At 42.6% G+C, this 22,329-nt stretch overlaps 1 protein-coding gene across 2 annotated transcripts in view; it reads right to left on the reverse strand.

Moving 5' to 3' along the window:
- Positions 1 to 22,329, reverse strand: part of CACNA1D (calcium voltage-gated channel subunit alpha1 D) — a 1,365,963-nt gene that overhangs the window by 595,802 nt on the left and 747,832 nt on the right. For both annotated transcript variants that reach the window (XM_078661595.1, XM_078661596.1), the window contains exons 15-16: positions 7,007 to 7,127; positions 5,220 to 5,334 (exon numbers count right to left, since the gene is read on the reverse strand). In XM_078661595.1, coding sequence (XP_078517721.1) covers positions 5,220 to 5,334; positions 7,007 to 7,127 — 236 coding nt within the window. The remainder of the gene's footprint in view (positions 1 to 5,219; positions 5,335 to 7,006; positions 7,128 to 22,329) is intronic.

A 22,329-nucleotide genomic window follows, 5' to 3' on the forward strand; every position in this document is an offset into this window, starting at 1 on the left:
CAGTCAGATCGGCCGTTAGAATAGGAGCGAGGACCACTACCGACAGGCTGACGGTGGTGGTCCTTAGTTCACTGCCCTTGTCTGCTCAGTTTGTAAGTTTTTTGCAAAGTTATAACTATTTGGGGCAATATTACAGTGTCTTCGTCCCTTCTCATACATATCTACTTTGCATATTTGATATACCTCCATTCTATTGTGCTGTTAGGAATATTTACAGAACATCCTCACTTCTCCCTTCCCTTAACCTTTGATCCTCTATTACTCTCACAACTATTACTGATTTCAGCAGTTCCCACCTTAGCCTTCCCAATTCGATCCCTCATCTTTCTCATGTGCTTGACAATGAAATTGCATCTTTAATGAGCTACCATAACGCCATTGGTAGTCACACTAATTCTCTCCACTTATCCCTTTTTGTTGACCACTTTCCCTCTTCAATTTGTCAACACCATCTATATTCCCATTGAGTACCAGGCGTCATTACAGCACCCACATCTTCCCCAGAGCAACATCCTTGTGCAGCAACTGCAGATACTGACAGCAAATGTGACTCTGTGCAACTTGTATGTAAGTATGTGGGCATCTATAAAGCGCAAACCTAGCCAGGGAGTTCTGTAGTACTGTTAATGATCAGTGACAAATAAGGCGTTTCAAAATCATTTACAGAGTTGAAGTGGGGGTCAGCAGTAAATAGTAAAAGATAGATGGATTTCTAAGCTGACAGATTTAAACTTCTTTGGATAGGTGAATTTTCAGTTTTTTTCTGAACTGGAGGAGGGTTGGGGCAGTTTTAATGCTTATGGGGATGTTGTTCCGGGTCTTTGGTGCACAGCAGGTGTGTGACTAATTGCCAGAGATGGTTATTTTGTGGGCCACATAGTCAAGGGGGATGCAGCTCGTTCTGAATATGATACTGACATGTAAGAGCAGCCACGCCTGTGGAGGGAGTTTCAGTGGGGCGGAGAGGCGGGCGGGGGAGGGGCATGGTGGGGGGTGCTAAAAACTGGAGTATGGATAATTGAAGGTAAGTAAACAATTTAATAAATAAAACGAATTCCGTAGCGCACCCTGCATCGCATTTTGCGATGCAGGGCACGCTACGAAATTCGTTTTATTAATTAAATTGTTTACTTACCTTCAATTATCCATACTCCAGTTTTTAGCACCCCCCACCCTGTCCCTCCCCCGCCCCGCCCCACCGAAACGCCCTCGACGGGCCGTGGCTGTGTAAGAGGAGCCAGTAGAATTCCATCAGAGTAGAGAACATATGGTTGAAGTTCTTCAGGCCTTGCATGAGGTGTAGTGCAAGACAGTGTCACTTCAGTGGGAAAAGGAACAGTTGTGAGAGCCATAGTGTACAGTAGTGTTTCACTGCATTGAGTGCTCAACTACGAGTATATGGTACCCTGGTTTTTGATTTTGGCCTAGTCTCTCTATAATTTAGTGTACGCACAGAGGCCTAGGCATGTACCTTGACATAAGTGGGATCTTGAACTAGACTCGTTTAGGCACACCAAGAATGCCCTTATTTACTGGCAGAGCAATACTGTCCCTGGTGTGGGTTTAGCATGTAACGTGGTAGTGGAAGTGTGCCCTGTTCTGTGAAACAATAGTTGTGGCCTGATATTTTTACTTGTGTCAATGGAGTAGAGGCCTACTGGGGCCCCTGGTGTACAAGTCTGCTGCTTCTGCACACCAACCCAAAAATACTGCTAACATACCAAGTGCGCATGGGTGTTTGCCTGTCTCATTTTGGAACCCTGAGGCCTGTTGTTTTGCACAAGGGGTGGTGAGTTTTTTTCCAGGCAGTGGAAGTGTGTTGCTGACGTTTCTGAAGCTGGAAGGATGAGACCTAGACACTGAAGTGGGGAGAGAGTGGGAGAGTGCTCTACTGACTTTGGCCTAGCTTTGTTCCGGACAAATAAGATTTACAAACATACATAAATCTGTTTTTTTCCAAGTAAATTTTCAACAACAGTGGTTACTGTGGTAGTGGGTATTTCCTCTACCAGACGTTGTATATTACCCATGTCCTCAACAAAAAACAACTCCGTGGAGGCTTTTAATGGAAGGCTCAAGAAAATGACAAAATGTTCAAACATGGTTAATGATACCCAGTTGGGTCACGTGAACTTGTAAATCGCCAATTCTCTAACATGAAACTGGTAACGATATAATGACATTCATATATGCAGCAAACCTAAAGCTTAACCATTTGCATTTGTAACAAGTATGAACCAGCAATTCTCTAACCAATATAAAGGTGTTACTTTCTCTAGTTTATATTTATTTATTCGTGCACCTATAGCAATTTCAACAGAGGGCTCTGGAAAATACATGAATCCCAGAAAGACAGATATGGCAATGTTAACAGGAGTTGGAACTATTTTATACTATAATAATCTTCTCTATTACTGCTAACTGGCCTACTACCTCTGATACTGTACACCTATTTAACATTCATGTACACAACAAGAACTTGTTTCACTACCTCTGTCTGCTCAGTTTGTAAGGTTATTTGCAAAGCTGTAAGAAGTTGGTGCAATTCTACAGTGTCTTTGTTCCTTCACCTACTTCTCTGCTTTCCATATGCTTCATGCCCCCGTTCTATTGTGCGGCTAGGAAATATTTACATAACATTCTCACTTCTCTTTATCCTTCAACCTCAAATCCTCTATTATTCTCACAACTATTACCTATTTCAGCAGTTCCTACCTTAGCCTTCCCCCTGTGCCCAAATAGTACTTCCCAATCTGATCCACATTTTTCTCATGTCCTGCAAAATGAACTTGCATCTTTAATCAGTCACCATAACTCCATAGCTGGTCACACTTATTCTCTCCACTTATACCCTTTTCCTGTCCACTGTACCTCTTCGATCTATCAACACCATCTATATTATGTGTCTGTCTATGAGTTCCACTTTGGAACCCTGAGGCCTATTGATTTACACAAGGGGGAGGTGAGTTTTTTTCCAGACAGTGGAAGGGTACAGCTGACATTTCTGAAGCTAGAGGGAGGAAACCTAGTCACTGAAGTGAGGACATAGGAGACAAGCCACTGACCCACATGTTTTAAGTTCTCTTTGATTAAGGATGCCAGTCAGCTGCAGAGTACTCAGATGACTGCTGTGTAACCAGAGCTGGCGTCTGCCTGAAAGGCAATTTCACCTCTGATCTGAAGCACCAAGAAGCAAACCGGCCTGCTGATACAGGGAAGGAGCCTGCCAACTCTGCAGGAGGTATGACTGTCCAGCAAGAGCCAGAAGCTGATTGATCTTTTGTCTGTGAATCTACAAGAAAAGGAAGAGTGAGAAGAGCAATGTGTGTGCCCTTAGGAGTGAAAGGGCAGTCTCTCTAGACTAATGGTTCCAGGCAGGAACAGTGACAATGTCCTTTGCCTGCACAGACTGCTGCTGCATAGAGGTTTTGTGCCTGAATGGACTATGTTGCAATATAAAAGAACTGGGCCTGAGACGACTGTGCTGCTTCATCGAGTAACCGTGCCTTAGCTAACTGTGGCTCTGAGAAACTGTGCATGAGGCAGATTGCCCTGCATAAGAAACTGTGTCCAAGGCTGCACCATGCAGTAGTGACCTTTGATCCCCATGGCCCATAAATCATATTTAACTTGAATCCAAAAGTGGGTCTGTGGACAGCTCAAGGCCCACAATACCACTGGAGCCTCACATACCTGCAAGGACTCCATGTGTCGGCTTCTGCTGCAGCCTGTTGTGGCCTCTGCTCGAACGTAGGAAGAACCTTCAGCCAGGGCATCTAATCCCAGAGAAGAGAGTGATTCAAGAGTGTCTTGCAAGTCTCTGCCGGCTACCAGAGAAAGACTGCAACAACTCCACAGTAGTTAGTGCTGTGAAATTGTAATTGCTTGAGACAGCTGAGCGCACAGACTGTTTAAAGAGGTAATCTGCACAACCTGCCCGACAGAGTTTGAACCCACGCGGTTGGGGGCCTGCCAAATTACATAAAGAAAGGACACCCAGGAAATGGGAAGAGAGGGTGATCAGGACCCAAGCCTCTGTAGTCCAAGCACCGGTAAAATACTTGTATCCATAGAATATTCTGTAATGTAATAAGTTTGACCTGTGTATTAAAGTACTTTTCTTTACCAAAGTAACACACTGGTTGGACTATAAGTTATTGCGGAGCTGAAGACTGCTGAGTTGTAAGCTTATGGATCTCCATATCACTTAGACTGCTCGCAATTGCTACCCCTGTATGAAGTGTTGATGTGGCTGTACTTGGCCCAGTTTTGCAGAGTCAATGTAGGATGGACTACAAGACATAACCGACAAATAACTACAGACTGCATGGCTGAGGCACAGTTCCTGCTTCTTGCCCCATGGCCCCCTTGAATAGGGTCTGACAGGAACGATAATCTCAGAAGGAAAGAAATGAATGGTTGTGGTTCTCAACTAGAAGAGTAAAATATAATGTGGTATTGAAAGTAATAATTTCAGTCTTTTACTTGACTGAAGAATTACTGAGGAACACTAGTGGAGGTGGACCCAATGCTGAATCCATTTCAAGAGCATGCCAAAACTTAGTGAATTTTTACTCTTCTACTTCCAAGTAGATAAGATTTCTTCAAATGTCTACATTGAAAATTCTGTGGCTGAGACCCTTCATGTCACGAACAAATTGTCTGAAGAATGGGAATAACAGAGTGGAGAAGTAACACATTGTAATGAGGGTTGCATCTAAAGCCTTGGCTTCTATTCGGAAATAGGGGGGGCACCCCTTTCATGCCCCCACCTACTTGTGAGTTTGAAAGGATCACAACATTTATTTTGGGGTCATTAAGAATTTTAAGGACTTTGTACATTCAGAAAAGTACTTTTTTGGCCTCAACCCTGTGATTTTTGCAAATCTGACCCTAGATCCTGCCTAAGGTATGTCCACAGAGATTCAGATGATATTGTAGAGTAGGTAAGTTTGCTTCTACAAGCACGAGTTCTTGGCTCTGCAAAGTCTTTCAAAACACAACTGTAAGCTGAAGAGTTAGGATAGGTAATGCAAAAAAAAATAACAAATTCTCCTTCAGAAAAGAAAGTATTGTAGGCTATTTCATCTGTGATCTTTCCCAATGGTATTCAAAGTCGTTTATACATTAGCACTTCGCATATATCCAAAATCAAAACATACACTGAATCAGTTCTCTTCTGCATTACATTGTCATGGTACGAATTGGTTCTGTTTTACCTTGCACTCTTTTTCTTTTGTTTTTCTTCTGCTTCCTCCTTCTGGGCTGTGTTTAAGCTTTCAGCATCTGCTAAGTTGTCAACAGCGATGGCCAAGAAAACGTTCAACAGGATATCTGGTTCACAGAATGTTAAGGTAATTTCTGCATAACAGTTACTTTGGTTTTTTAAATGACTCCCACACTTTTTTATCACTGCTCAAAATACCAATCATACAACAAACAAAAGGTAAGTATGAGCTAGTCAGAATTGGGGCCCATGGGTACTGATATGGTATGGTGACTCAGTCCCTACATACTGACGTTCTGTGATACCAGGCATAGTTCTGTTTTCAAACAGAATCCTTGCAAAAAGCTGATTATTAAAGAAACCCAAGGAAGGTGTAAAAATAAAGAGTAGGGTATATTTCCAAGATTCTGAGTGTGCATGCTAATGTTTTGTAAATAATAAAAAATATGCTAATTGGGTGCACGTCCTTGTTCGTGGGTGCTAGGATTTCTATTAAGAAAAATATTGAAAACTGATCTAAAAGAAGGAGTTTTAGAGGGAGATGGATGATAAAGTGGATGGAAACATACAACTTTTGGAAATGTTACAGTAAGGGTGATAGATAAAAGTTCAAAAGTGTCCAAGAAGTGATCCATAGACACTGCAGCTTTAGAAAGGACATTAATGAATGTGCAAATTAAAGTTACTGTAAAATGGCACGCTTTGAAACATATACAAAACACTCTTAAGTGATTTCAACAAAAACTGTAGCAAATACTATGAGATATAGCTGCGTGAAGAGGAGAGAGGAGGGGAGTGCCACATTTTCAGAAATATGGCTTCTACCCTTTTTTCCCTGTCACTGGAGCTGAAATTAGCTGCTGTGCACCACAGAGACACCTTTGCGCCATGGTGTGAGGGTGTCTCTGTGAGTCTAGCATAGGTTTTGTACTGGAAGGGTACCTTTCCAGTACAAAATACTATGCATGGACTGACTTAAACCATTTTCGCTCTTTGTGTGTGTGCTGTACAGTGCAGCACATGTACAAAGTCGGAAAAGGAAGGAGAAATGAAAGCATTTCTCGTTACTTGTGCCTACTTCAAAAGGGCGCAGTTTTCTGACGCTAAACCCTGTCTACTTTATTTAGTAAATTGAGTTTTCGATTCAGAAACCTTGGGTGGTTGCATGGGAATGCCCATGCTCCACCCATGGTACGCCCCTTTGGTGCTATGTAATGTCAAGCAGCGCTCTGCGCTGCTTTGCGTTACTTTCACGTTATTTCCAGCGCGCTAGACTGGAAAGTATATCGGAAAAAAAGATTTTACGCCGATTGGCATCACTTTTGTGATGCGAACACAGCAGAAAATCTTAGGAAATCTCCCCCCTTGTGTGCTGTGATGAAGTAGTGATACTTGTTAATGATGTGAGATATTATAGTACGCTAGTTAAAAAACAAATGGGTTCCTTTTTCTTGTTTGAGACAGAGGTTTCTTAAGTGCTTCAAAACAAAGTACTGTACCACTACATAACCAGTATACAACAGCATTCAAAAAACCTTATTTTCTAGTAGGACCCATGACAAAATACCACTAAAAAATACTACTTAATATAAATATTGTGTCCCAAATATAATTTCAAAAGACCATCCCATTGGGTTTAGATCTTCTATTATTAACTTCAATGTGGAGATATATTTTAGAGAATACTTAGTCCATCATATTCTGGTGTGACACCCTCTAATAATGCCTGATGCAGTAACACTAATACATCATTTGTAATATTAGGTGTGAGGAGGATACAGTTACCACAAATAAAAAGTATGATGAAGTATATGCAGACTATCATTCCAGATGAGGCTGGTCCACCATATGCAATGATACCATCATACATGACAGCATTCCAGTCTTCACCTGTCAGAATCTAATAATCAAAAGAAAACATCATGGTTAAGATTAGCCTTTCTCTAAAGAATAGTAATTGACAATAACCCTTACAATACCTTTTTATAAGGTGTACCACCCAGATTGTGCCTAACAAGGGTCATGCCTGGTTAGTGCTTGGATGGGAAGGGTGACCGAAAATATGTCTGATTATGTTTGGCCATTATATTTTCTTCATCAATCTCAGTCATACAATGAATAGGGAAGGACTGGTAAACATTTGACAAGGCTAATAAGGTGATATTAATAATGCATGTGTAACACGATTTAAAGCATTTGACCCCAACCTGGTTTAGATATGGAAACAATATATGTGTGCGATGAGTTGGTGCTAGGGAAGATTGTCCTTTTGTAAAGAGTTTTGTTTGTGTATTGCATTCATACCAATGAAAAACAACTGAGCACAATAATATTGGGGCTCCCCAGACTACAATGTTGCTTTCCAGGCTCCTACCTGATTTGTCATGACCAAAATGGCTGTGTTCCAAAGATGTATCACACACTCAAAATGCCTCGATTCATAAGGATGCATACCTCTCTATTTAAAATAATCTAATTAAAGAGTTTCTTGATGTGGTCCGGTGTCAAATCACCGGTCAAGGACTGAAACAATGAGAGACCATCACTGAAAAAAAAAACGTTTTCATACCATGTACATCGAATTAAATTTCAACTTTGTTTTATATAGTTTATATAGAAGGTTTAACCAGAGTTGATGGATCATTTCTGATAAATACATCGATTCAACAAGTGAAGAGATTCCATAGTCATAACAAAACAATATTCTCAGTGCATTTCATGCCAATGAGAGCCCTTCTTCAGGTAACCCTGAGTGGATTTATCACAAAGCACATCCACAATTTAACTTTCATTTCAATTACAGTGGCAGATAAATATGGAACCTATTTTGAAGAGGTGGCTGTTGCCTTCGAAACAATGTCAAAGCTGTCCTTAAATGCTTTAATCATGTAAGAGTCCAGAAATTCTAGGTTCTGCCATATTTAACACAGAAATGCTTAACACCATTAAGAAAACTGATATTGTGATGGAACTTAGTTTGAAAAGCTCTTCCAGGTGAACATCATGCTGTAAAAGACAGTACTTGTTCATTCAGCTAAATCACCCACTCAGTGAGGGAATTTAGGGCATTGTCTATGAGGCTGAAGTAGTGATCTCCAGAATTAAATTAAGTGAATGTTGTAAAGCATGACATTAACCCAATTAGTAAGTATTCAATAGCAATGCTAGAGTCCTCAGAAACTGATCCACCCTGGCTGACTCTTTCCAGTAAAAGAAAACCTGGGCAAGGAGGGAGTACAGGCTCAAATGTTGTAAAGGCAGTATATATTGTAGTGTCTATAATATGTCCTTGTTTGTGATATTACACTCTGCCCACTTTGCATATTGGAGGTCTGATGGCATGAGCGAAAGCCAATGATCTACAGCATGTGATAATACCAGTTGCTCCTTCCTAGTAAACGCCTCTTCAAGGGTTAAGTTTACATGATCTTTTGTAGGAGGTATATGCCTTCATGCAAGACCAATATGAAAGTAGCTATATGACAACTACTGCTTGGAGCTTTGGATCCCTTTAGGGGAATGCCAGAGGTGGGGAAGAGACTAATGCTCAGAGACCCTCGTGAAAGTCCACACCTGTGATGGGACTTGCTGGATGTGGGAACATAGACAAGACAAAAGGCTCAGTACAAGGACGCCTCAGTGGGGCTTGACTGAGGTGGGAGGAGGTTTAAGGGGATAAGGTAATGGTATAGCTCTCTGGGTGAAAAGATTTGAGATCTCTCATTTCTTAGTCTCATGAGATTTCATGGGATGTTCCTAATTTGACCACAGCTCAAAGGCTGTAGAAAGAGATCCAAACAGTGAATAGGTTAGGCTGAACACCAATTCATAATTAAGTTAACAAGATGCACCTACAGACTTTGAAGAATAGACCCCCACTATTGTCAACTGATGCAACAGACAGGAGGTTAGCCATATTCCAGTTCATGATCGGTTTCTCTATCGTAAAACTGTTTGCACATATTTCACAGCAGACCCTTTTATGCATAAATTAAATATAGAGCAAACCCAGACAAAAACCAGGACTGTAGTGTACAGGGTCATAGGCTAAGATACAGTCAACAAGTGATTAGAGAGGTAGCTGGATTCTGGGACCAGATGTGGATTGCTATAGCACCATAATGTAGTTTTCTTTACAGAAGTGCAGAGTGACGTGGCTAGGTTACAATGGGTCCCAGTACAAGCTAACTAATTGGGCCCCACACTAGTGTGACATTTCCGTCTGTCAGCTGCCCTAACACTCTTCAGCCTCTTTCAAAAGAGACTGTGTTAGACCTGACAGCCTTAGGGTGGTCTTCCCCCAACTTTTTGCCTACCTCCCTCTAAATTTCTGTTCTTGTTTTTGCTGGCTTTAGGACTCTGAGCTCTTCACCACTGCTAACCACTGCTAAATTGCATGTGCTCTCTCCCGAAAACATGGTAACATTGGCTCATACCCAATTGTAATATTTAATTTACTTATAAGTTCCTAGTAAAGTGCACTACATGTGTCCAGGTCCCGTAAATTAAATGCTATTAGTGTGTCTGCAGCACTGGTTGTGCCACCCACCTAAGTAGCCTTCTAACCATGTCTCAGGCCTGCCACTTCAAGGTCCGTCTGTGCAGTTTACTGCCACCTCGACTTGGTATTTAAAACTACCTGCCAAGCCTTAAACTCCCATTTTATTACACCTAAGTCACTCCGAAGATAAGCCCTAGGAAGCCCTAAGGGCAGGGTGCTGTGTAACCAAAGGGTAGGACATGTACGTGTATGCTTTATATGTCCTGGTAGTGAGAAACAACTAACTTACTTTTTCACTGCTGTGAGGCCTACTCCTTACAATACCATTAAGCTGTAATTTCTGAATAGAAACAAGTAGATGTATCATGTTTAACATCTTTAGAATGGCAATGATAAATCCTCTTTACTGGTAAAGTTGGATTTAAAATTACTATTTTAGAAATGCCACTTTTAGAAAGTGGACATTTCTCTGCTGTTACTGCTCTGTGCGCCTTGCAGCCTGTCTCTAATACAAGTCTGGGATGGGTGATAGTTAAAGTTTATGAGTTCCCTCCAGACAACCACAAACACAGGAAGGCTTGGTGTGGTTCAGTATCCATATAAATGCATCTACATTCTGATGGGCCTTCCTGGGCAGGAAGGGAGAAAGGGGCTCACAATTACGCTTCAAATGGCAGTGGCCTGACCCCACACAAAGGACTGATCACCCCCACAGACAGCCTGGCAGACAGGACTGGGTTAAATGGGATACTGGCGCACTTCAAAGCCATTCGCTTAAGTCTCCCCCACTTCAAAGGCATATTTGGGTATAAGTACTGGGTCTCTGACCCTAGCAAATCAGACACTTCTGGACCTACACCGCAACCTCTGTCAGAAGGCCTTCTGTGCTGTTCGAAGGACCCTGCTGGACTGGTGATTTGGAAGGCCTGCTTTTCTGTTTGTTGGCCTGCTGCTCTCTGACTCTGCTGAAGGATAGCTGGACTCTGCCTTCTTCCAAGTGATCTCCAAGGGCGTGTTGGCTTGCTTCCTATTGTTTGAGACTCAGGGATATCAAAGTCTTTAGCCCTGCTCCTGAGCCTGACTCACTAGAAGTGGCACAGATACATACAACACAGATTTCGACCCATCTCCTGTCTGCGTGTAGCAAAACTAACGTATCGACCTGGTTGCCGGAGTAAAATCAGCGCATCACTTCGGAACCAGCGCTTTGCCTGCAGAGATTGATGTATCGGACTGCGTGTCGCCACCGCTGCAGCTTGGTGAGATCGACACATTCCCATGACTGCGTGGCAGAAACAGGTGCATCGCTTGATGCCTCTTAACTCCGGCACCCATTGTCGAGCGCAACGCGTTTCGGCGCTGGGGTCGAACATGCCACACTGCAGCTGCCATACGCAATAAGCAGTTTTCTACATTAGCATTCACCTGTGGCTTTCGGTGGGTTGGACTACTGCTGGCAGCTTGGGGGCCCCTGAGTAATGGAGGCAGACACCACTGTGGTTTGGTAGTGGTGTTTGGAGAGCTCGGGGTCATCTTCTGTATTTATATGCGCCCTATCCAATATGGTGCTTTGTCATTGCAGTGTGTGGCGTTTCCCAAACCAAGATGGTGGTATATTACTTTCTGTGGGAGGTTTCTTTTTCCAGCTCACTGTTTGTAACATAGGTGGTGAGAACTGGGTTAGAGTGTGTCACAAACGTTTCTGCTTGTGTACATGCACCTAGTTGATTACTGTTCTGACTAAGTTTTTCTTCTGCTCTTCTAGGTTGGTTTTCTCAGTGTTTCCTGGCCTTCTGATTCTCTTCAGGTTTTTGAACCCCTGGCTTCTCCTCCTTCAGAAGAGTTCCTTTTTCTTGGTCTCTGCTAGGGTGGGTTGTTCCCTGTTAGCATAGTGGCTTCGGGAAGGGCTTCAACATCACAGTCTCCAGCATTCGAAGTATACCACTGTGTTTAGCCATCAATAGGTTGCAACGCCAACATCTTTCCATCCAGTCTATGGTCATGGATCCAGTACAGGGTTTACAGGAGACCATTCAACAACAAAACATGCAGTTGGAGCCATACCACTGATTTGCCTCCCGTACCTGCAAGAACCCTGCAGTTTGATGGCAATGCAGAGAAGATGAGTGAGTTTCAGGATTCCGTGACCGTACATTTTGCCTTCAATCCAATCCAGTTTGACCGGACCGTAATAAGGTGGGCTATATCAACAACCTAGCCTAGTCTAAGCCATCTGTGTCTTCGTAGTATCCTTGTCTGGATGATTATGTCTCGTTCCTAGAGAAAATCCGAAAGATGTTTTCTCTCACCTGAATTTAGACTATTTGGCAGAATATGTTTATGTGAAATTCAACAAGGTTCTCAATGAGTAATGGGCTATGTAACCTCCTTCAGACTAATGGCTACAGAACTCAGTGGGCAGAGTGTACTCTTCTTACTCTGTCTAGATGTGGCCCAAAGAAAGAATTTAAGGATGAACTGGTACATGTACCGCGACCTACCACCTTAAATGATGCAATTGAAACTGTGCTTCACATTGAGTTTTGTGAGGTGAAATAAACAAGGAAATTATTCATCCTCTGCAACTTGACCATTGACTTCCTTACAACCTGAAACACAAAGAGCTATAAAGCCCCAAAAGAGCCTATGCAAATTGGTTCTGTGCGAAGTCCTCTGACAGAAGAGGAAAAACTAAGACGTTGCTGAAAGGGTCTTTGCTTTTATTGAGACAAACAACATAATTTGGTCAAAGAGTGTCCAGTGCGACCATTCAAGCCTGCGGTAAACACCTAAGTCCATCAATGGAGGGGAAGGAGTGACTGGATGCAAAGAATCTTCTTCAAATTTCAAGTTCCAAGTTTGTCCCCCCAAATGGAACACAATTATTCTTGTTACCCTTCACCCTGCAGCGGGGTTCTGTAAGATCACTGTCAACTACAGCCCTGCTAGATTGCGGAGCCCCAGGCAATTTTGTGGATGCAATATGGGTGTCTGCTTGTCAGATTTCCAACCAGTTTAAAGACAGGATGGAAGTCATCCAAATGATTGATGGTATACCTTTGGTTTCCGGTCCTGTTTCGGAGTGTTCATCAATGCTTCATGTGATGATCTACAATCATCAAGAGCAAATCAGTTTTGATCTGATTGTCTCCCAATCATCCTGTCATTCTGGGACTTCAGTGGCTGTACTTACATAATCCATATCTCAATTGGGCAACTCATACTATCTCTTTAAGTTCAGTCTATTGTAACCAATGTTATTAGGAGAGTCTGTAAAAGCCAATGAATTATGATGTGGCAAATGAACAGATGCAGACTCCATTGGTCGCTACTATGACAGTGGTTCTGGAATGCTATCAAGATTTTTTTTATGTCTTCTTATCACCAACACTGAAAGAGTTACACCCACACCGTTCATGTGACTGTGCCATTGAGTTGAAAGCTGGATATGAAATCCCTTTTAGTCAGGTATATTCTCTATCTGAATCTGAGAAGGATGCGCTACAGCAGTATTTAAAAGAGAACTTAGAAAGCAGTCTCATAGAGCCCTCTACTTCCCCTACAGGAGCTCCCTTATTCTTCGTTCTTGAGAAGATGAAAGATCTTAGACCTTGGATCGATTGCAGGAAGTTGAACGAGATAACAATTAAGGATTGGATACTCTCTTCCACTTATTAGGGAAATCTTGGAAGCCATTTGAGGATCTAGTATGTTTACCAAGCTAGATCTTAAGGGAGCATACCATCTGCTACAAATAAAAACGGTAAATTGGCGAGCACAAGCGAGGAAAATCCAATGCTAGACCACTTCCCAGCAAGATTTCTCAACGAGGGCGGTCGCTGATGGTCGCTACTGCTCGCGTTGAGAAACCTTCCATTTGCGTTGGGAAAGCTGCTGCTCGAGTAGAACTTCTGCTCAAGTGGCAGAAAGAAGCAGCACCCTCTTGCACTGTGTGAGATGCAGTTTCGCTGGACAAACACCCAGAACTAAAAAGCAGTGCAAACGGAGCGAGGTAACCCACTCCACCACTCGCGGAACTCCGTGTAGCTTGGTGGAGTTTTTTGTCACTCCACCCTGGCTTGGTTATGCCATTCAGTCTCTGCAATGCTCCTTAAGTCTTCTACAAATTTATGGATAGCATTTGTGCAGACATACTCAATCAATATGTCATTATATATCTTGATGATATTCTGATCTTCAAAATGTATCTGAGGTGTTACGCATATTATGGAAGAATCATTTAACTTGTAAACCAGCAAAGTGCACAGTTGAAAAACCAGAAGTTGAGTACTTGGGATTCATCCTAAATTCCACTGATATCACTATGGATCATAGTAAGGCCACTGCAACTCTTGATTGGTCAGCTCCATCGACTGTCAAGTAAACCCAACATTTCTTGGGTTTCATCAATTTTAATCGACTGGTCATAAAGAATTTCTCTACCTACTCGTCTGAAATCTCCCACCTCCTCGAGGAGGAGAATCCGAACCATGGTTTCCAATGGGATCCTAGTGTTGAGAAGTCCTTTCAGTATCTAAACAAGGCTTTACCTGTGCCCCCATCCTTCGACATCCTGACACCGGAAAGCCTTTCGTGGGAGAAACAGAAGCATTGGAAAATGTTCAAGGGGTGGTACTTTTGCAGCAAAAATACAATAACTCATTCTCGAACACTTACTGAGCAGAACTATTTAGTGTTAGAAAGAATAATGGTCATGAAGGAGGCATACACTGAACGGACACATCTATTATTAGGATCCAGGTATTCTTTCGAAATAAGAACAGACCATCTTAACCTTCAATTTTTAAAAACCATTCAATGGTCAACAGGCTCAGTGGGCTGATTTCTTTTCTCAGTTTTACTTCCAGGTGAGATACATTTCTGAAACTGCTAATAAGATCACAGATGCGCTATCCCAACAATTCCTTGAGAAGACCATGATTCCTCAAAAAACCATACTGTCTCCTGACAAAGTACTTCTGAGTAGAACCTCATTCATTGAGCAAGTGCAGATACAGCAACAAAGAGCACCGCTACCCGAATTGGAGAAATACCCTTTGATCACCAAGGATGGACTGTATTTCTACAAGGACTGTCTTTTTGTACCTACCACAGATTTCCATAAGATTGTCCTCTAATTATGTCATAATACCAAATGTTCGGGTCCTAGCGGGTTTCAAAATACGTTGGAATTGCTCTTGCAACAAGTTTGGTGGCCATCCATAGTGCAGGTCACCAAGAGTTATGTTTCCTGTTGTCAGACTTGCACCCAAGCAAAAGTATCACACTAAAGACCTATGATTTGACTACGACCCTTACCTGTGACCACTGGTCCTTGGCTTTCAATTGGGATAGATTTCATTGAGAACTTACCTATCTCAGTGGGCAAACAAACTACAATAATGGTCATGGTGGACTCCTTTTTGAAGATGGCCCATTTTTCAGCCCTAACAGTGTTACACAGTGCCAAGGAAGCTGCTAAATATTTCCTTTGTGTGGTTAACAGATTATTTGATTGTCCTGAGAAGATAACCACAGACCGAGGCCCACAGTTTATATCTCATTTTTGGAATGATGTTTGCACGGTATTGGGTATATCCAAAACTTCAACTTCAGGTTTTCATCCACAAACCAATGGACTAACCAATCTTTAGGACAATACTTGAGATGTTTTTGTAATGCCACTTCTAACAATTTGGTTTCCCTTCTTCTTTTTTTAGAGTTCGCCTTAAACAATAGTATTCACAGTGCCATCAAGGTCATTGCATTTTTGTGTTTGAAAGGGTTTCACCCCAAATCATGTCCTGTGCCTACATCCATTCCTGGAGTCTGAGTTGTTTCATCTACAAGATAAAAAAAAATAAGTAGAGAAGAACCTACAATTGGCCAGGGATAGGATGAAAGCATATTCTGATAAACATCGGCGTCCTCAACCTGACTATCAGGTTGGAGATCAGGTATGGTTGTGCGCCCAGTTGTTGCCTTCTAGGGGTGGGAATTCTAAGTTTAGCCCTCACCTTTTGGGTCCCTTAATCAATGTGTAATTGCTCCTTCCAGATTCTTGGAAAGTCCATTCTATCTTTCATGTTTCTCAGCTGAAACCTTATGTTTTTGACAGCTTCTACAGGGTACCTCCTCCTCTTCCACCCGTCATGGTTGACAGGCAACCCAAGTTCGAAGTTTCCGTTATTGTGGATTCCCGTATTTTTTGGGGACATTTGCAATATCTTGTTTGATAGAAATGTTATTCTATTTCTGAACAGTCCTCGGAGCCTGCCTCTGCAGTTCATGTCCCTGCTCTTGTCTGTTCGTTTTTCTGTAGCCATCCCACCAAATCCGATGCTCCTAGGGGGGAGGTATACTGTTGGGTGCGGCGCCTTTTGGCGCTGGGGCCGAACACAGTACACCTTAGTGGCAGCACTGCTGCTGTGGCCCGTGATGTGCTTTATTCTGGGTTAGCTTTCAGCTGTAGCTTTTGGAGGAGGGTTGGACTACTGCAAGCAGAACAGGGTGCCCTGAATAATGGGGGCAGACACCACTGTGGTCTCGTAGTGGTGTATGGTGTGCTCCTGGGCCATCTTGTGTATTTATATGTGCTCTATCTAATATAGTGCCTTGTCTTTACAGTCTGTGGTATATTACTTCCTGTGGGAGATACCTATTCCAGGTCACTCTTTGATATATAAGGCAGTGAGGACTGGATCACAGTGCATTGCAAATGTTTCTGCTTGTTCCCTTGCTCCTAGTTGGTATTGCTCTTTTAACTTGTTTTTCCATGTGCTCTTCCAGGTTGCTCTACTGCCCTCCTGATTCTCTGGAGGTTTTTGTGCGCCTGGCTTTTCCTCTTTCAGAAGTGGTAATTTTTCTTGGTCATCTGCTAGTGTGGGCTGTTCCCTGTTAGCATGGTGGCTTTGAGAATGGATTGTCCTTTCCTCAACATCAAGGTCTCCAGGACCTGAAGTATACCACCGTGCACAGCCATCGAGACCCATCTTCGGAACTGACGCCTCACATTCACTGTGTGGAGAAGACTGATGCATCTCACTGCTTGCAACCAGGAAAGGAACTTTGTTCACCTGCGTGGGTACTGGAGTGGCCAGGGCTCCATCGCGGTCGGCCCAAACTTTGACTTTTCCCTTGTGCAGCATGACCTTTTTAGCGCTACTTGTTTCTAAGCGCTTTTATGTCATTAAAATTCAATATCTTCGACACATTGGTTTATTGTTGTTTTGAACTTGTTCTATTTATAAGGTCATAAAAGTATTGTAGAGTCTTTTTGTGGTGTTTTCACTGTGTTACTGTATGAGTTATTGCACAAATACTTAACACATTGCCTTCTAAGTTAAGACTGCCTGCTCTGTGCCAAGCTGCCACAGGGTGCGCACAGGATTATTTAGGTTGTGTTGTGACTTACCTTGACTAGGATTGTGGACCCTATTTGATCAAGTGGCATACCACTGCCAACTAGAGACCCAACTTCTAATATTCTGCATCTGAAATATCAAAACTCACTACCAAGCTCATATACACACTACACTATTTCCACTTCCTGCATTGTATTTCTGCAATGCAAAGCCATAACCCCAAAAAGCATTATTAAAGCCAATAGGATTGGCTCTTTTAAAGTGCATGCAGAATAAGACATAATAATGCTCTGACTTCAAACTCACACTGCTACCCTTACATAGGCACGCTCTTCATGCTGTACTCATATAAGCATATGCCTCACTCTGCACTCACACACGCACAACTTTCAACTTGTAGACCACTTATCCAGCACTCACTAAAGACAATGTTAATCTTACATTTACACAGGCACATCCCTCAGAATGTACTCACAAAACATGGTGGCTATGCTACACTCATTTAAGCACACTGCTCACATACAGGTATGCTACTCACTAGGAAGGATAGAGTTTGGGCAGATGGTGACCTAAGAGGCACAGGCTGAGTAACTGGTGCATTGGTCCACTAGTGAAATTCAAAGCTCTTGAAGGAAGCTACACTAAAGCCTGAATGTCCACTGAGGTTATCTAATCTCTCATAAGCCACACGTGGACCAGCACTTCAGACTGTATGACTCTGATCTTTGTGAAAATTTGTAGAGAAAAGTGTTGGCATGAAAAAAGGCCCACCTGCCGTCTAAAAAACAAGGTGGTCCTTTTCTATATAGTGAAATAATATGCTAAAATTAATAAAGAAATAAAGAAAAACAAAAGGAAAAATATGTCAACTAAATGTGGAGGGCATGTGCTTCAATAAAAAAATTGAAAAGTAAAGGTTTGCACTGGTCTGCCATCTTGGAATAGTAAAGAAAAATTGAGTATGCAGAATACTGTTTCAAGATGGTAGCATGGTTTTGAAGCTTGCATCGGTGCTGCCTGGTGCTCTGCGTAAGATCGGTGTGGCCCATGATCAATGGCAATAAAGCTGCTTGTACTCTCATCACACAATTGGCTCGAGTCTGCATCTGCAGGTGACCAATGGGGATGAACTAAAGGAAACAACTCATGAGGTTAGTTATACAGAGTAAACAGGCAAAATACTGATACTTAAATTAACTGGCATCCTAAAGACCTGCAGTTGTGTACTAGGCAGAACCAAATATTGGCAACAAAGCCAATGGCTGCAGAGGGCTGATCCACTGCCCAATTATATGTATGCTGTTCCGAAGGGCTGAACTAATATGTGAATGACTGTCTGATGAATAATTGAAGTGGATTTACCTGAAGCCCAGTTTCTCTATGCAAGATTATGGTTTAAAAAAAAAAAAAAAGATCATATGAGACTAGTGAGACAGCTAAAGCAGTGTTTAGGTCAGACCAAATATTAAATAGAAATAGATGGAACAAGTGTGATAATGCAGGACCGGTGCAAGTTTCCTTTAAAGTCTTAGACCAAGTGTGGTACTGTAGTGCCAGCCAGTGCAAGCCTCCTTCAAAGACACAGAACAAGTGTGACATGGAAAAAGTATTCTACAGCAGTGCCAGTCAGTGCAAGCTTTCTTCAAAGGAATGAAGAAGTGTGACAACAGGGCCAGTCAGTGCAATCTTCTTTCAAAGACATGGAAATAGTGTACTACTACAGGGCCAGTCAGCACAAGCTTTCTTTAAAAACATAGAAGAAATGTAACATTGCAGGGCCAGTGCAAGCTTCCTTCACAGACATGGAACAAGTGTTGTAAGCAGGGTCAGTGCAAGCTTGCTTTAAAGACATGGAGCAAGTGTTGCATGCAGTAATAGGCAGTGTAAGCTTCCTTTGAAAACATGGAACAAGTGTGGTATTGCAGGGCCACTGCAAACTTCCTTCACATATATGGCACCATTGTGGAATTGGAAGCACCATGTAATGGTCTCTGATACAACAAGCAAGCAAATTTCAGATTTGGTACAAGTGTAAAGAACAGCACTGGGGCATACGAGTGAAAGTTTGACTCACATGCGTAGCAAGACATCACCACAAAACAGGTACAGCACTAGGCAGGAGTACACAATTCCCTCACACCACACTGTTCTGGTCCGAAACAATACAAGCTTGCTTTGCATGCACTGAACAGACAGTATCTGCAGCAGCAGTGTACACACACACACGTACATGCGCGCGCACACACACACACACACACCAAAAAACCTTTTGTTGGAAACACTTATTACAATTTGCCTGGGTTTCTGAACTAGCTGCATTGGTTGTGGGAAGAGTTGAGGATGTTTACCTGCTGCTTAAATGCCCATGCCATGATAAATTAGACTCTAATGTGGTTGTTATAGATGAGCATGCAATATTTCAGTAAGAAAGTGGGGTCTGAATACATAAGCGTAGGAGCAGTAAAACAATGTCACATCCAGGCAAAAGCCTGGTGTGCATAGTCGAATTGGTGGGATCCTAGGGGCCTTGCCATTTTTATTAAAGGCCATCAGGCCTAGCTAGACCAAGGAAACTAAGAGCAGGATACATGCTGCCTCATAGGACCTATCTCTAAAGGCACTCTCAAAGGCTCTCTCTGAAAGACAACCTCCTTTATAACAGTTTGCGCAATAACTACTAATTGTGGGGGTGAAGGGGGCTCCTGATACTGCAAACCTGTGTGAGGTATAGCACAGGATCACTGTGGCTCTTTTTTATCCTCATATCCTCCTGATGAATAGGCTCACTGGCTCTTTAATAGTAAATGCGGTGTCCTGTCCCAACTAAAGATGTATGCAATCACCCAATTATCGTACACTTTGGATGTTTGCATGCATTTGAGTTTAGTAGTAATACCGGTGGGAGCAACAATTTTACCATACTAGCAATGCATTAAAACCGGATAATGCAAACATAAAATATATGTCATTACCACCAGTAAGAAGCTGGTGGTAACCATTGAGCAGAAATGTGCACATCACATTTTTTCCAGGAAGCAAGAATTGGAACCCTGCTATAACGCAATACCGACCACATTGTATTATCTCCTGCAACACTTTAAAATAACTATTTTTAGCTTGTTGAATTAAAATCACCATGTGTAACTTGTTTAATGGAAGAAGGGACGGGACATCATAGCTAAGTGTTTAAAATGACTATTTTAGTTGGCTGCTTTATAATTTCAGCAAGTCGCATTGTTTTAGGGAAAAGTCTGCCCTCAGTGGAGCAAACAGTATTACATGCATGTAGTGAAGGAAGTTTACATTACTGGTCCACAGTCAAAGGAGGGCTGTACTGGAAATCCCATCAAAGTGTTGTACCACAACCCAATATCGAGGTAGCAGTTATTTATGTTAGTTAAATGATGGCATAGCTGCTTCCAGCTCCATAATAGTGAACACCAGTTTGGCAGATCTCAAGTCTAAGGGAATACGCTGGTTTCACTGCCCAATTCAAGGCGGCACGAAAATTCATTTTCAGCTGGAATCGCTTTAACTACTGAAACCATAGCAGTCCTGCACAAACATTTCTTAAAATGTACCCAGGCACTGTGAGAAATCTCTGGCAGTATCAGGAACATTTGTTATGTGGGCTCTGAAAGCAGACCCCCACTTCGAGTCTATCTCAGCATCTCACGTAAGTGACAATATAAGTCCACAATACCGGCATGGCAGTTTCAAAAGACAAATGCCTGCCTCAATGGCACATTATTTTAAATAATGTGGCCTTGGAGCAAGTCACCAGCCTAAAATATCTGGGCACCTACCTCTCGGCTCTGTCAATGACAATGAGTTTTAAAAAGTTGACCTCTTAAATGAGTGGGCTTGACCTAACGGGCATTTGTAAAGCAATTAATGCCACATTTGTGCCAACTCTCTCGTATGGTACAGTCATTTTTACACATGGTTGGATAAAGTGCAACTAAGGTGTTTTATCTCCTTGATGCCGCTCCCTCTTCACAGATACGGCTGGAATTCGGTCTTTTTAAACAAAAACTAATATCAAAGGCTCCGTTCTTGGTATACGATGGGAAGCTTGGTACAGCAGCTCCAGGGTCGCTGAAAGAATTGATAAGGTGACGAATACTGGACAAAGCATTATCCTGGGAACCCTATTTAAGGGACAGCAATGGAAGCCCTGGAGGCGCCAACCATTGCAGCGCTTAATTTAACCCAGCAACTCGCTGCAAAATTGGTGTTAAACCGGTGAGAATACAATCGAGGGCCATGGACATTCAAGAACTGTCTCAAAAGCTCAGGTCAGGGTATGCAACTCATTTCATCAAGAGCCGGGGAGAAACGTGTATCCAGCCTCCGATGTGAGACTTACAGTCAAGAAAGAGCTGTTAAGACTGAGATGTGGCTTAACTCCTTTGAAAGCCTGCAAATTTGGAAGGTTAACAGGGTCTATTGAACAGCAATGCCGACTATGTAATTTTGGAAAGCCTCGCTCACATTATATGAAAAAGATGTTTCTGGTTAAAAACCCTGTTCCGGACACTGGGCATCAGGGCCGGACTGGCCGTAGAAGGCAACGGGCATTTACCTGGTGGGCTGCCATGGTGGGTGCCAGTTTTAGTCCCCTGTGGGGCCGTTTATGTTACAGGGGGCCGGCAAAATCGCCCCCCTGTAACAAGATCTGCCAATACCGGCCCTTGCTAACAGATCGGCCACACCCCATTCATCCCCCCGCAAGGGGGGGCCGGCTGTGCTGTTTGCCAGGGCCGGCTTCAGTTCCCAGTCCGGCCCTGCTGGGCATAAGGCAATGTAACACCGCTACCTCCACATGTCTGAGTGGTGTTAGTCCGCAGTTATCGGCCTGTTCTGGTAAATTCCTTAAAGAAGCTCAAAAGCTACTGATTTCAATGCCACCAAGCTCTTAATCGTTAGCGTTAGTAATACATTTTACTTGTTTGTCTTTTATATGGGATACTTTGAACTTGTCTACTCTTTCTATATTTAATTGTTAATCTACTTATTTATAGAGGGCTTGACTAATGCTTCCCTCTTGGGATTAAGTTTGATAAAAGTACAAAGAGGTTGTTGATGGGGTGGGTCATTTTGTTCCCAGTACTAGCATCCGGCATAGTGCTTATTACTGTTATTCGGTGGACAGCTCACACTTCACACACTGTTTCTATTCTTGATAAATGTATTCTTTATGTATGATTAGCATAGCACCTTGTACTTTATGGAAA

This window comes from Lissotriton helveticus, chromosome 9 (assembly GCF_964261635.1).
Source record: "Lissotriton helveticus chromosome 9, aLisHel1.1, whole genome shotgun sequence".
Lineage (NCBI taxonomy): Eukaryota > Metazoa > Chordata > Amphibia > Caudata > Salamandridae > Lissotriton > Lissotriton helveticus.